At 43.8% G+C, this 16,129-nt stretch overlaps 1 protein-coding gene across 1 annotated transcript in view; it reads right to left on the bottom strand.

Moving 5' to 3' along the window:
• The window catches only part of LOC119161732 (cGMP-dependent protein kinase, isozyme 1), a 315,895-nt gene extending 300,002 nt beyond the window's left edge, over positions 1-15,893 (bottom strand). The window contains exons 1-2 of the mRNA XM_075880279.1: positions 15,716-15,893; positions 10,953-11,119 (exon numbers count right to left, since the gene is read on the bottom strand). Of these exons, the coding sequence (XP_075736394.1) occupies positions 10,953-11,119; positions 15,716-15,825 (277 nt within the window). The 5' untranslated portion in view covers positions 15,826-15,893. The remainder of the gene's footprint in view (positions 1-10,952; positions 11,120-15,715) is intronic.
• Positions 15,894-16,129: the final 236 nt, after the last annotated feature.

Raw genomic sequence — 16,129 nt, 5'->3', positions numbered from 1 at the left:
CACTTTCGCCTACAATACGGCCATTCAGCGGACAACCGGCTACTCGCCATTTTACCTAGTATATGGACGCTCCCCTACTTCTTTCCTGGACGTCTCTTTCTTTACCTGCCAAGCGAATTCATCTCCATTCTCTTCAGAGAAATACGTTTCACGACTCGCACAGTGCCGCCAACGTGCTCGTACAAACACTGATTTCCGCCAGCAAGACAGAAATCTAGTTTATGATCAAACGCATCGTGCTGTATCCTTCCAACCTGGAGAGGAAGTGCTCCTTTTGACACCTGTTCGCACACCTGGTTTGTGTGACAAATTTCAGCCTCGGTTTATCGGGCCGTAGACAGTTCTTGAAGAGACTTCACCAGTGAATTATTGCGTGACGCCACTTGTAGCCCCAGCAGATCGCCGTTATCGAACTACAGAGGTCGTCCATGTCTCCCGTATGAAGCCCTTCATGCGACGTTCTTTGTCCCCTTGACTTGCCGCGGCCAGGCTGGCCGCTTTCAATATATATATATATATATATATATATATATATATATATATATATATATATATATATATATATATACATAAATATATATATATATATAGATAGATAGATAGATAGATAGATAGATAGATTAGATAGATAGATAGATAGATAGATAGATAGATAGATAGATAGATAGATAGATAGATAGATAGATAGATAGATAGATAGCTTAGAGCACTTCATGGGCTGGGGCGAAACCGTAAAGCCGGGTCCGGCCTGGCTCATAGGCCTTCCCAGATTAAGTAGGTCTCACGGCGGGTCTGGGCCGGGCTCGGCTCTAAGGCTGCGGGCTTACGACCGGGCTCATGTTGGGCCGGGCTTAGACTTTGCCCTGATCTTAAAGGAACAATAATGTGAAAGAGTGACCTAGTTTAGATTGACAAAGTGTTCTCTGAGAACTCGAATGTCATTCGTTTCCACACCATAGAATTATTGATAGAGGAGGAAATCAAAGTCAGAGTTTGATTTCAGAGTTTCAATATATTTGGAGTTTTATGATAGACAAGCACCAAACTTCTCCTGCTTCTTGCCAAAGGGGCTGCTTGATTTTATGTGAACGGACGATCTAAAAGCAATTAGACCGGACGCTTATACAGGTAACATCTAGCTTTTCTATTCTTTTTTCGCACTGTTTATTGTTTTGTATTCCAAATAGCATTCTGTGATCACAGTAATTGAAGTAATGTAATACATTTATGACTTGCCATCTCAACAGCTCTACTGCTGCGAAACTTTCTTGAATATTTCACCCCTGCAAAACTGAAAAACTGCATGGAGTCTAGCCACACAGAAATCCATATAAAGGCATTTGTTTCCCGTGGCTTTCCCCGGCTCCCAGAGGTCATGTTGTGCGAAAATTAGAGCGTACTTTAGTGTGCGCCCACATTTTAAGCGTCGGAGCTTTCGTCTTGTACCACTATAGCATGAGTTTCAAACTTGCATCAGCTGAATGGGGGGGAAGGGGGGTTGCACCAAATGCCATCTAATTTAGTTTTTGAAGAACCTCTCCAATATCTCATATATCGGTCACTTCTAAAGGGTACTTGTGGCTCGATTCTACCGGCATATCCACACCTATATCCAAAATGACTAAAATCTTGACACCGATTCTGAAATATAGACTTTCCTTTCAAGGCTATGTATCAGCGTAAGGCGGATGCCTGGTATAGATCACAAGATAAGGCTTTACACCTGTCATGCCTATGTAGCGGGAGGACGTACTTCTAAAGAAAATGAATGGGACAAAGGCAGTCTTGTGTGGGCCGCGTGTTGGACATACCTGCGCTCTATAAAGTGCTAGCTATACTATAAATTGATGCAACAGCGATGTAATGTGCAGGAATAGCATAGGTCCAATAAAGAAAGCGTCGGAAAAAGGATTGAAAAAAGGAAATTACGAGTACCGTGCCGTGTGATGTCCCTTTATCTCGAACCATATGCATTCAATTAGTGAGTGTCGCAAAGCGTATTCGTGCTTATATGGTAAAAGTGGAACAAACCACGAAAATAGATCGAGATCTCTACGTGCACCTCCTGTCCGTCGTACACTCGCACAGTCGAAGACTAGCTACAACCAGTTAAAAATCGTTAGGAAGACATACACTATAATAATAAGAAAAAAGTGCGCGTAGCAAAACATGCATAACATGTGATCCTGAAAGCTGCAAGAAACAATCCCTCAAAAAGGAGTTTTATAAATCACGTTAAAGTGTGGCACTGCTTTAGGTAACGAGAAAATCAGGGGTTGAGCTGGACAGCTGTGTTCGTTTTGCACAAGTTCGCGGAGATCCTGAATTCGCTCCGTAGATAGAATTTAAAAACAACGACTTGGGACGCCTAAACGATCCGCAAGGCCCATGTAAACTCATCCCTACAGCTAATGAAAGCAGTACGAAAGACATTACCGCGGCAGTATATTTGATGCAACCGCGCATGGCGTGCTTGAAGCAGATATGTATTAATAATTTCATTTTTCGCACAATGACTTGTGAAAAAATCAAGCTGTAAAATGTGCCACAATGAACTGTTAGAATGTGTACGCTATAGCAGCGGTGTGACAGATGAAGATAATGCTATAAAATAACTTTTATCTGTTTTTTTGGTCGCCGATTCGTCTAAATCAGGTGTGAAAAAAAGAGTAGTGAAGTCAACGTCAGTCCCTGTTCCCACTCACAGCTACGAAACTGCCCCTTCTTTCTTGGCACTGCGGTAAAAGAACCAGCCTCGCAGTTGTCGCGTGCACGTGTACACTCCTCGCTCAACTACAGCGCCTTTAGGCACGTATGAACGTACTTCACCCTTGACATGAGCAACACGGGTAAAAAGCGTCGCTCTGTCGTCGGCTGCAAATCGAGTTCTGGGCAGTGAAGAAGCATTGGCACCGGGTGCCTTACGATGGGGCTCTGCGTGCTGCATGGCTGAAGCGAATCGGCCATCCAGAGACGTACGTCAGGGACCTGACTGTTTGTGGTCAACACTTCGCACCTGACGCTTACACGGTTGACCCGCGGCTGGTGCGGCAAACGGTTAACAAAGAACCACGCTTCGCAGCAAGTGGAAGTGTGTTGCGACTGATCGAGTTCGCCGATGACGTCTATGACATGAGACTAGCCGGGTGGCGCGGGGTCTCCCCTGCGTCTTCTCTAAACTAAAAGTTTTCATCATCATCGCTTGTTGCAACGTGCTGCTAATAACTGCGTACACTTCATTGGATCTGCCTTTCTGTTTCTGATTTCGCGTGTAATAACATTATTAGACGCAACTGGTACTAAAAGCCCTAGACAAGCAATCGTTGAACAAGTTTTTTTGACTCAGAAAGATAGGTATGGGACAAAAAGCACAGTGACGAAGTGAATCACTTACTGACAAACCCTTGGCAGATACGTTCTGTCAATTTGTTGTAGATTTTCCGTAAGCTAGACAATTTTGAAGCATTTTAACTAGAATAAGGAAATAGGCTTCAGCGCGATTAAAACTAAGACGAAGGAGACACAAAGAACACAGAGGAGCTCTGTGTGTCTCCTTGGTCTTCGTCTAACCCCTGTATTCTAGAACGCCCCTTCACTCAACACTCCACCTTCACTTGAGAAAGCCGATGGGAGCGTCATCTCTAAGCAGGAAAAGTCACTGAATATCAGTGATAATTTGCCACTATTCTTGAGTAGCGCAGCGTCATTTTTAGCCGAAAAGCGGCACAGTGCTCAACTCTGTCAAGTGACGGGTGAAAGTCGAGTCGAGGGGCGTTTTTGAATACTGGGGTAGATAGCGCTAAAGCCTTTCAGATTATGCACCAACTCGTCCAAGTTAATGTGCTATTAAAAAAAGGGGGGGGGGGGTCTTCACTTTGTCCCAGCAATGTTTTTTGCCAAGCCTATTTTTTTCAAAGGAATAAACTATCTCATTGCCACGCCTTTCTGAGATTTTGAGCACTTTCGCTAGGTAAAATACGTCATCACAGTGAACCAAACGTGCTTGTTACGGCTAGCACATCAAGCCTTTGTGTACACATTGTGGAAATAAATCTCCCCGAACCAATATTGTTACGAGAAATACCCTTTCTCCACACGTGAGAATATATTACAACATAGGGAAGAGGATTAGACAGCACCTGGGGAGACTTCATTTAAAGTCTGCAGTACTAAGCCGAAGCCAAGTAGAAAAAAAAAGGAAACATGGTATCTCTGGTGGCCGTGAAAGTAAGAACAGTAGGTGAGTGAAAGTACACTACTTTTATTAGTGTGAAAAGCTGCAACTGTCTTTATGTCGTGCAAGCTTTCACCATTTAGTAAAAATCATTGAAAACTGAAAATCACGAGTAGTTTCATTACACGTCATACCACTAAATTCACTTATGAATCATAAATGTCATGCATGTATCGCATACCATTTTTTTGTGCTATAGTTGGCACAGGACAGCTGGGGTGCTGAAAGAACATGAGACATCCTTCATATCGAAGAGAAAAGATTTGCTGCTGAGAATATGTGGCTGCTCTCCCGCTTTTAGTCGTACCCAGCCTCGAAATGCGAGAGAAACTGATTGAAGCATATCAAAAAAAAAAAGGAAGAACTTGTTCACGATCTTGTACCTTTCATATTGTCATCAGAAAAAAAAAAGGTCTCTTTAACCTTTTCAGATAATAGTAATAGAAGATATTCTGTGCTGCATTTTTATGTCTAAGGTTTTAACAGCACGTCGGCGTCATGGTAATATTTATTAAATTGGCGCATGTGCCGCGCTCCTCAGTACTGCATCGTGTACGGTACTCACGTGTCTTTACGTTCCTTCAAGCCGTGTAGTTTCATTGGACTTTTGCTAGTCCCCGCTCATGCGTTCTTGAACTTTTTCTCCTATTGTGTACTATGCATTATTCATGACTGGGTTCGTAAATTTGTGCTCGTACATTTGTACAGATGCGCTGTACATTTTCAGAGTAAACACGCATTCAACATAGCAACATATCGGACCAGCACGGTGCTCGGATGCTGACCCGTTAAACACGTATTCGATCCCGGCCGTGGTGCTTGCATTTTAAGACGGACGTTAAGTGGTGTTAGTGCACTTAAATGAACCCAGGATGGTCAAAACTTCCGGTTCAGTCCACTGTGGCGTGCCTAATATTTATATCAGAGTCACGGTATGAATTGAACACCAAAAAAATTAATGCACTGTACATGGCTTGGGATAAGTGCCCCCTTACCCCTTACCTCCATTTTTTTTAATTTACAATATGTACGCCGCTAAACAAACTTTTCACGAGATTTTTGCCAGTTCTCTGACTTATAGTACTTCTCTCGCTGTTTCCGCATCCACTATAGTGCTAAACAACCGTGTATTTCTGCTAATTCTGCAAATATAGGACAACAAGATAGCTTTTTGAACTTGTACTTTTGATTTCTATGCCATTGCCAATGAAAAACAACCACCGGGTACACCCATGATGTCCCGGCATGCACCGACGACGACGCTGACGCTGAATGATAACCCCCATGCTACCGCCAGTCGAAACCACCACAAAGCACAGCTCTACGATGAACGCCTTGCTAGCATGACTAAGCTTTATTGTGCTGCTATATGACTGACTGATCATGGGAGAGGCCTTCGCTCTGCAGTGGGCGTAGTCAGGCTTATGATGAGGATGTAAATTGATTCGTTCATACACATAGCTGTACGAAGCCTTCGCGTGATATTTCTCGTAAACCAAAATTTGCCCACCAGCTTATCGAATGGTATCGATTGGGTATTGGTAGTCGATCAGCTAAAATCTAGTAGTTTAAAATGTTGCTTAAGATAATTGGTTAAATTAGCCTATTTTAGCTGATTTGTGTAGAAGGATCTAGTTAGAGTAAGTCATATTCCAAAACTGTCGTGTGCCTAATTGGCTATTCTCAATAATTAACTAATCGCTTCATAGCTATAACTACCATGGAACCTTATAATCTTGAAAGTGCGCAGTAAATGCAGCAATATATGTACACACACTTAATGTTCGCAAATCTGTGCTTGGCCCTTTATTAGCAATAACCTTATAGAAGCGCCATACTAGCACAATGAAATTAATTTTTAACGCAACAAAACCTATATATTGTTTCGCTGAGTCATCCCAGTACCTTGAAAAGAAAACCTCACTGAAAACACGTACACTATTTTAATTTTCCTTGCCAACGTATAGTACAATATCTCATTGCGAGAGGGCGCTACAGGTGCCTGATGGTGTTTCATAACGTTTCAAGGTACAGCCTTATCAATCCACCCAACTCTTCCATCCATCCTTCAGGACACACAATGATACCATCTAGCTTTATGGCGAGGTGGCATGCGCCACCGCCCGATCTGTAGTGCACAGTCAGATACATCTATCCATCCGGTAGTCACACCCTGAAGAAAACAGGCCAGCGAACTTTTTTGTACTGCACGATTAAAACAAGGTTTGCACCATCTTGAACCCAACATATTACAGTACTTATCTCCAAGAATGCTTTTAGATATCTCCAAGCGCATTGCCACTGTAGCGATTTGAATGGGAAGAAATGGGCAGTTATTTCGAGAGTTCCCATGCGCCTTATGTTTACATATAATTATTCGTCGAAGTCGCGGTATTGTGACCAGTCGAACGCAACTCTGCTAAAAAAAAATGTTTCTACAAAGGCTATTTATGAGCGAGAATACATTTAGAAAAACTGTAAGGAAGAGGAGATATCAATATTTTCTTATCCCTTGCCATAGAGTTACGAGAATCGCCGCCGCAAGGCGGTGAGAAATGGCGTGACTTGCACATGAGCCGGAAACCTGGGGACATTTGTTTTTATCCTCGCTTGAAGTTTGGGACTTAATAGCAACTTTGCAGAAAAGAATGATTGGAAGAAAGGGATGAGATGACATAGGATCTTTCCATTACGATGGCGGCACGCAACAGAAATAGAAAGCCGCGTACTGCGGAAGCTTACCGCTTCGAGATAATGAATATTGCTTTACATCCGGTGCCGGAATCATGCTGCCCCCGCCTCTCATGCTGCCCACGTGGCAGCACTACGCGGCCGCCACATCGACATCTTAACTCTGCTACCCAATCAACTAACGGATGAACACATCCCAACTAAGCGATGAATGCACTGCTTTCTGCGTCTGTCGGTGACTAACCTTGTCTAGACATTTGCCAGTTGGGTAAGAATATTCATGAAAGAATTGTTTTGTGTGTGTGTGAAGGGGGGGGGGGGGTGTTTGTAACCGATGTTTCTAAATTGCAACCTATGACACGTGCATTTATAATAAGCAAGTTTCTTCCGCACCATAGCGCCACCACCTCACTACACGTCTCCTATCAATAGCAAGCAGAGGATGGACAGCTGTCCCTACAATCTTCCACGACACCGCGCAGAATACAAGCCCGATGGCCATGTCTAGACGTGGACGCCCATACGCTTAAGTGGACTAGTGGAAAATTTGGTGGTACAGCGGGTTCTTCAAGTCTGCCTTGGCGGAACAGTATAGTCGTGGTGCTCTGCTTTTCACCTGAAAGTCGCGGGTTCAATCCCGACTGCGCTGGTCGCATTTCGAATGAGCCAAAATGGTAGAAGTACATGTGCTGCACCATACCAGGGCAGTACATAGCCAAAACTTTCGGAGCCCTTCACTACGGCGTGTCTCATAATGATCTTATATTATCGGGACGTAAAACCTCATGTTATTATTATTATTATTATTATTATTATTATTATTCTCATTATTATTATTACTTTCGAGTCATTCAAAGTTCTTCGACCACTCGGTGAGGTTACATTATTATCCTGGACGGGATTAGAAACTCTTGGGGCGTCGCGTACAGCCTAAAGTCGTTAATGTGACGTGCCTTGAGCCGTTTTATACCAAGTTGGAAAACTGAGGGCTCGCCTGCTTGATTGGTTTATTATTCTTTTTTTATATTTTGCATGCAACTTTTTATGTCCGTGTGCGGTTTTAGGCATATGACTGATCTTTTTCTTAGAAGGAGACATTGGCATGCGAGTTTATTGCTTTGTTTTGTTGTATTGCGGTGACTGCTAGCAACGCTCGACGCACAACACGCTGCAACGTCCGCGAAGCCTCGCTATTGTTTAAGATCATTCTGTTAAGATTACGCACAGGACACAAATAGTGCCGTTTATTCAAGAGCTTACGCAAGAAGTCGGATGACTACTTAACAAAAAAATTACGCGATCCGCCAGTGGTCTCATTGCGACAGCCAATGCTCTTTTTGCCGTGATGAGTGGGCAACGCAGATTTCTTGTATACTTTTCATTTTCAGGCAAACGTGCACCCAATTTGAGAGTTTCGCCTTGAAAACGCTGAAGACTGCTCTTCATAAATGTCAAATTCACGTGACAATATCAGGGGTAGGAAAAGAGGAGCGAGGGTTGAAAGGAAAAGCAAGAAAAAAATAGTACAGAATCGCATACCAAGGGGTTGGGAAGACAAGTAAGGCTAAGGAGGGGAGAAGCTATAGCCTAGTGTAGTATAACACAGCAAAGGGGTAGGAGTGAGGGTGAGGAACAAGGATGTGATGGTCTGAGGGAAAGAAGGGACAGAGAGGTTATAGTGTAATCTACAGAGGTGAGGTGAACTGTAGGCATGCTATCGACAGGCTGCCAGTTCCTCTATTTTCTAAACCTTCGCCCCACTAGTGGGTAGCTGCCACAGTTTTCATTTTTTGTTATGCTGCTCTAACACACATGTGACTTTACCATGACTCCCGGAAAGTGAGTCCATCCCGTTTTCATCGCCGGAACACAAATAAAAGAATCCAATATATTACGGAAAGGCCACATGGAGCTCGATAAAAAGGACGGACACTCCATCCAGACGGCGACAAAGATTCGTCACTGACCGTATTTTTCAAAGACGAGAACTGATAATAGAAGTCGACCTGGAAGTAAGAAGCTAGGAGCGCAAGTCAAAGGCGTAACAGCAACTACATAAAGAGAACAGCTTAGCAACGCGCAGCGCTGGGCGCGTGAGCGCGCGCGCCTAAAGGCTCTTTGAATCTGAAAAAGCAACACGTCTCAATATGTTCCACTAAGACAATGTCGCAGCTGTATTTGCTCAAATTATGCCCTTCTCATACCAGACCCACCACTTTCCAGCCCTTTTATCTCTACGCTTTTTTTTTCCTATGGTAGTCATCGACTGCACTCATCCCACTGCTGCGAATGAAAGGTATATGCGCTCGCTTTTCACGCCTACCAACAATTCTCCATAAAAGCGTTCGAATATGGCAAACGCCAATAATCAACAATCCACCAGGGTGTAAAAGCCGAGACTTGATTGATTTGATTGATTTGTGGGGTTTAACGTCCAAAAACAACCATATGATTATGAGAGACGCCGTAGTGGAGGGCTCCAAAAATTTTGACCACCTGGGGTTCTTTAACATGCACCCAAATCTGAGTACACGGGCCTACAACATTTCCGCCTCCATCGGAATTGCAGCCGCCACAGCCGGGATTTGATCCCGTGACCTGCGGGTCAGCAGCCGAGTACCTTAGCCACTAGACCACCGCGGCGGGGATAAAACTGGAGACTTAGAAAAAAGAAATTCATTGTTTTGCCGCAAGAGTGATGCCATCGATGTGATAGCAAGAAACTGTAACTTTCTTACGAAAAGGAAAAGCTAGCAGCTCACTGTTTATGAAACACGGCCGCTCCAGCATGCGAACTGACGTTTGAGTTGTTTCAGCACGAATAGTGTGGTGAAAGGGGTAAGCTCGGGAGCACAAGAAACCGTACCCTGTAAGAAGTACGGAGCTGAAGGCAGGCAGCCACACAAGGGTGGAAGACGGGTGGGCCTTAAGTGCACATTCAGGCCAAAAAACGTTCCATCTCCAGATGGTAGTGAACACACCACTGCTACACTGAACCACTTGACAGATGTCTGTACAGACAACATCAATTATACATATTATGTTGTAAAAAAGAGTCATGTATATAAATAGCTCGCCCCTACTATGCGGCAGGAGGCATGCTTCGTGGCACAGTGGTTAAACAAATCGCCCCGCAGAGCGAGAGGTCGCGGGTTTAAACCGCCCGTCAGTTGCTTAAAAAAGTTTTTGTGAGCTATTTGTTCATTGTGGGCTCTTAACATATAGTTAACCATCCCCATAAAGAATAGCGTGGTGGCTCCTAATGGTGATGTAAAATGTCGGCCGAGAATGTCAATATATTGCTATTGCGTTGAAAAACCATCGACCATTCTACTTCTTGAAGGTGGCTGACCAGCGAAGCTAATATAGTAGTTTGCAGAACTTTTGCTATACACAAGCTGCTTGGACAATATTTTTCAAAGGATAACATAAGCTGTCGACTATAAATATATGAAGACCTTATTCTCTTTTATTACTTATTTCAAAATTTAGTTCAGTTCACCCATTTTCCTTCATCTATGCTGATCTATCCGCACCACTGCTTCCTCTGCAAGCCGTTGTCACTTGCGTTCGTTCTGTCGAGTTATCTCGGCGTCGTTGTCAGCAACATTCGCTCGTGATTGACGCTTTCGTTCCGCTGAGCAATTAGGCGCGACTTGGCATGCTGCCGGAATCTCATTCCGCACTTGATGCTTGTGCGTGAGTCCCCACTTCTGCACTGGTGCCAGGACAGCATCGGCCCAACGAACATGAGTTCTCTCACGTTTCTGCTTCCGGTGGTAGTATTCGAAAATTGTTTGCTTTTTGAAACTTCGTATGATCTGTGGCCTATCCATGTTCAAGTTGTAAGCTGAAACTGCGTTCAAGCTTCGCAGAATGGCTGCGACGGAATGGATGAAGTCATTGATGCTGCAGCCAATGGAGAAGTTTTCGTCAAAACCAGATGAATGAATTTTTATTTCGCATAGCCATATACAGTTTTTCTGCAAAAAGCGCGTTAGCGACGAGCGAGTAATAAGGCACTGACCTGCGGAGACGTAGAGGTGCGAGCCGACGTCACCTTCCCGAATGACCAGCGTGCCAGCGTCGAAAATCTGCGGGTACATGCAGTCCACCACCTCTCGCACCTGTGACGAGTCTAGGTTCTTCAGGAAGTCGTTCTCCATGATGGCATCCTTGATCAGCTGCTTCGACCTGCACACGGAGTCACGGGTCGGGAATTCTCCTTCAACAGACATATGTCCTCGAGAATAGTGCACAATATTCTGAACAGGAAACAAATACCAATGCAGCAACGACGTCGAAGCAGTTTACTTGATTCGTTGCATGGGAGGCAATACCTATTGGCTCGCAAAAACGCACAACAGCATCATTTTTTACATTTCAGCAAATATATCTGATCCAAATTCATTATAACTCTTTCGGTACGAGCAGCCTTCATAAGGCAGTAAAATTGAGAGCCTGCCTTACTGCTGGTAAGAATTGCGAAAGTTCGATATTTAGAAGAACAATTATTTTATGCGTGAGCCTATGACGATGACTTCCTTCACAAGAAATTAACGAAGACCTCCCGGAAAGGTGTTTGCATTTCTTTAAAGAAATGATGAGGATGGTGGTCTATATTATTGGTGATGTCAACTGTATAAACAGGCCCCAGAGGGACTGTCTGTCTCATTTAGCAATGAAGGCACAAAAAATTGGAGAACCTATGAGCTTCAAAGTAAAAGCTGTAGTTGAACGCTGTAGCAATATCCTGTCCCTAGTGCGTACCTCAGCCACTTAGTGCATGCTTTTTATTGTGCGATGCTGCCAGAAAAATTAAATTCTGCATTACTAAATTGTAATGTGTAAAAGGGAAAGTAGCTTGTGTCAGAGATGGTTTCGCATATAGCTACATTCTGAGTGGTGTGTAGCATGCTTTAAAACACGAGCAATTATGCGCATGAAATTCTTTCAAATTTGCTAAGCACCCACTACATAGTAATAATGGAATACACGCAGTAGTGTATGTACCTTTTGTAATAGGCAGCTGGCTTTGAACCACGAAGTCAATACGATAATCACAAGTTCTGATTCCGAATGATAACCTACGCTTGTACCACACAGTAATACTGCAATCACCATCATCATCATCATCATCATTATCATCAACGCACCACATACCAGGCCCATGTCTATTTCTTCTTCATTTCAACAATGATATACTTAACCCTCGTTTGTTCCCTAATCCACTCTGCTCTCTTCTTGTCTATTAAGGTTACACCTACCATTTTTCGTTCCATTGCTCGCTGCGTCGTCCTCAATTAAAGCTGAACCCCCTTTGTAAGTCTCCAGGTTTCTGCTCCGTAGCTAAGTACCGGCAAGATACAGCTGTTATATACCTTACTCTTGAGAGATGGTGGCAATCTACCTGTCATAACACTGCAATATTACATGTTTAATTGTGAAGCCTGCGTAGAGCACGGGTGTATTTGTAAAGCATGAACGGTATTATCACCACATTTCCAAGCAGAGAAAGTTACTTTCACCGTCTTTCCGAGCAGACCCATGGTTGTTTTGTAGAACTCCCGCTTTCCTTGTGAAACCGTTAGGGTTCAATCCTCACTCAGTCCCAGAAATTTTAATTATTTATTCTATTTTCACCTCCCTCAAATTTACACTCAGGCACTCTATGATAGTATTTTGCTCACAACCAACGATGCCCACGTCGATGCGAGCACCGGAATTTCTGAGAAACAAGCTCTTTAACGCTATCGCGTTATAAACAATTGCGTCCTGACACTTTGGAACAAAGCTGTCCAGGTCTTTATCATATTGTTAACATGTTTCAATAAACTACATAAATGATAATACAGATCGAAACAACAATTATTTTCGGGAAAACTCTGCATGCAAGCTACTGGATTTTCTTGTCGCATGGTTTGTGTGCTGGCTAATGTCAGCTGACTCTTGGCTAACATGTTTCTCAAGGTAAGCTATAATGCTGTCTATGTGCATCAGAAAACTATAGTAAAATAAGACCTGTCTGCTACAACACTTCTGCCACGCTCCACTAAATGAGTCAAACAAAGAAAGCTCCTTTTGGTAAATATAGCAATTGATTTTTGTGTTGTAGCAAGAATGTCTGTGTAGCGTTTGTAGCATCATTCCGAAACTCCGGAAAAGCATACACATCAATAGGCCCAAAAAAGGCAGTATAATGCACAGACATGTAGAACAAGTTCTCTTAAAAGTACTTAAATGAAAAAGCCTTCCGCATCAAGTTGATTTTTGTCTGTCTCAGTGTTATTGTGGTATATTGCGTGCCGAAAAAATTCTCGAGGATTACGAAGTGCTAAATGTGAGTGCAGCTGCACGTGTGTTTTCATTTTGTAATTACCAAAAGAAAGACTTACGTGTGCTTGATTGCGGGCTAATGATTAACTTCGTGGTTTTTTTAATTTTCTCGGCGACGGTGGCTAACTTGCGCTGCAACAGCGCACACCTTTCCGTTTTGACATCGGTCAGAATCCAGACTCGCATCCTTGGCCACCGTATGTATCGTTCATTGTTGAGAAAGAACTAGCGAAAACATACTGGCTTATACCTGCAGCCGGGACAGGCTTCTGTTTCGCTAGCGTGAACTGCAGCCTCCTCATGACTCGTCATGCTCGCCGTAGTGGTCTAGTGGCTAAAGCACTCGGCCGCTGACCCACAGGTTGCGGGATTGAATGCCGGCTGCAGTTGATGCATTTCCGATGGAGGCGGAAAAGCTGTAGGCCCGTTTGCTCAGATTTGGGTGCGCGTTAAACAATACCAGGTGGTCGAAATTTCCGGAGCCCTCCACCATGGTGTCTCTCATATTCATATGGTGATTTTGGCCCGTGTGGTCAGATTTTCGTGCACGTTAAAGAACCCCCAGGTGGTCGAAATTTCCGGAGACCTTCACTACAGCATCTCTCATAGCCATATGGTAGTTTTGAAACAGTAAAGAACACATATCATTATGGTGGTTTTGGAACGGTAAAGAACACGTATCATTATGGTGGTTTCGGAACGTTAAACCCAACATGGTAATGATAACGTGACCCGTCAATGGTTACAGAATAATACAAGTGGCTTCAGCCGATTTCGTAGTGCATTGTTACGAAAGAACCATTGAGCTTATAATAAACAAAGTCATGAAATAAGATGAGCCAATTCTGTTGTGACTCCAAAACATTTGATATGCTATGACCTCTGATAATAAATCATTTTGACCGTATGATTACAGGACAGTACCAGCACTCTGGGCAGGCGGCGCGCATCTACACTGTAAAATAGAAATGCTCCGAGAGTAAAACGCTTGTCCTCTAACGTCCCAGCTATTAAGAGCAATTTTTGCTCCGGCTCTCCTGAGGCATTTCTTGGCGCATCCGTAGTACTTTAACAGATATTTCACTCGGGCCAACCGGATCAATTGCATGGCGCACCCGGAGTACTTTTTACTGGCATTCCTCTGGCTGGTTGGAGTGATTACGCGACACTCCCGAAGCATTTGCCTCGGGTTTTTCATTTCGGCTATTTGGAGCGTTTGTGTGGTGCTTCAGAAGTATTCACGCATTTACTTATTTCGTAAATGTGAAGTGTGATGTGTGTAATTCAGTGAAGTGAATCAGTACATATTTAAAGTGTTTCCTCCGCTGTTCATTTATTGCATGCTGATCTTTCCACTCATTGGTTAGATGAAGGAAGTCCCAATTCTTATGCAAGCACTGCCAAATTACTGTGTATTCTTTCCGACAGAACTCTAGCACATGAAATATAAGAAAACACTTGAGTTCTTGTTCTTTGATTAATTCAAAATAAGCAGCCATTTCTGGATGATCACCCAGCATATGGTAAAAGGAGACAAAAACAAACAAACATGCAAAAAGTCACCAAGAACAAAACACAATAAAACAGATCCCATAAAATCAACAGAACTCAAGTTTGAAGTGCAGCGCTTCAAAATGAATTGTATAATGCTGAGAGGCGATGTATGTTTAACGAAGAAAGTGTGGCCACCGATAACAACTCTTCACCATCCCCGACGAACCATCGATAAGATTCATTGACGACGCAAGGGTTGGGCTGATTGCTTCCTGATTAATTTAGCAAAAATAGCTAAACTTAAAACACTGAAGCCACCAACAGTTAATAAAGAAGCCTATACAGTCTGCGAGTCTACGTGAAGAAACAACTTACACACACACACACACACACACACACTCACTCACTCACTCACACACACACACACACACACACACACACACACACACACACACACACACACACACAAACACACACGGTCATAGTCGCCAATGTTGGCGCGTGTGCTATCCCGACAGCCATGAGCGAGCGACTCACATACCCTTCTACGTGCTGCGCTCTCAACGTGAAGAGACTCTGAGAAAAGTGTTCCTGCCGCGGCCGTATTCTTTAACACCAAAGTTTGGTAGGTATGTGGCATAGGATCCAAAAGATTTAGCTGCTAGCCTCCTTCGTATAGCATTACAACTTGTTGCTATCGCATTTATTGCTTCGCTCTTGTGGTGAAACCAATTTTCGCTGAGTTTGTGAAAGTTCGTTAGTGATTGGAGTAATCTGCTTGAGCTATAGCTTTTAAATTTACCACATCGTACAATAGCCCCGTCAGCTGCTCCTCAAAAAACTCCCGTTACTGGTCCGGCTAGGCAACTTCTACAAAGTGTGGCATCAGCGAATGTTGTGTGTGTCATAAAGCCGTACTAAATCAGTGTAAAGGTAAAAAATGCACGCGTGGTGACGCACCTGAAGTCCTTTGGGTGGTGTGACACGTCCACTTCCAGCACCAGCGTGCGGCAGGTGGCGCTCTCTCCCGAGACTCCCTGCTTCTTCTGCAGGGTGCTCTGGCCGGCCATGGAGTGGTGCTGGTGGATGGTAGCCAGCAGGTCCGGACGGCCATCTTTGGACGTCGCCTGCAGCACCGACTGCACAGACAAAGCAGAGATTGCCTATAGTGTATGCGTCTTACACGAGCGACATTGTCGACAAGATTAAAGTTGATCGCACCCAAACGATGCGAACAATAGACGCACAACGGGTGCTGCCTTTTTGGCGCGATATTGCATTCACGCTAGTCATAAATAAGGCTGTTGGGAATGTCTTTTAGCAGTTCATTAAAGAAGGTGCCGGTCAAACCAGAAGGTATGCATTTCCTGGCAT

This window comes from Rhipicephalus microplus, chromosome X (genome assembly GCF_043290135.1).
Source record: "Rhipicephalus microplus isolate Deutch F79 chromosome X, USDA_Rmic, whole genome shotgun sequence".
Taxonomy (NCBI): Eukaryota; Metazoa; Arthropoda; class Arachnida; order Ixodida; family Ixodidae; genus Rhipicephalus; species Rhipicephalus microplus.
Note: the sequence above shows the minus strand (reverse complement) of the source record. Positions and strands in the feature narration are given on the sequence as shown.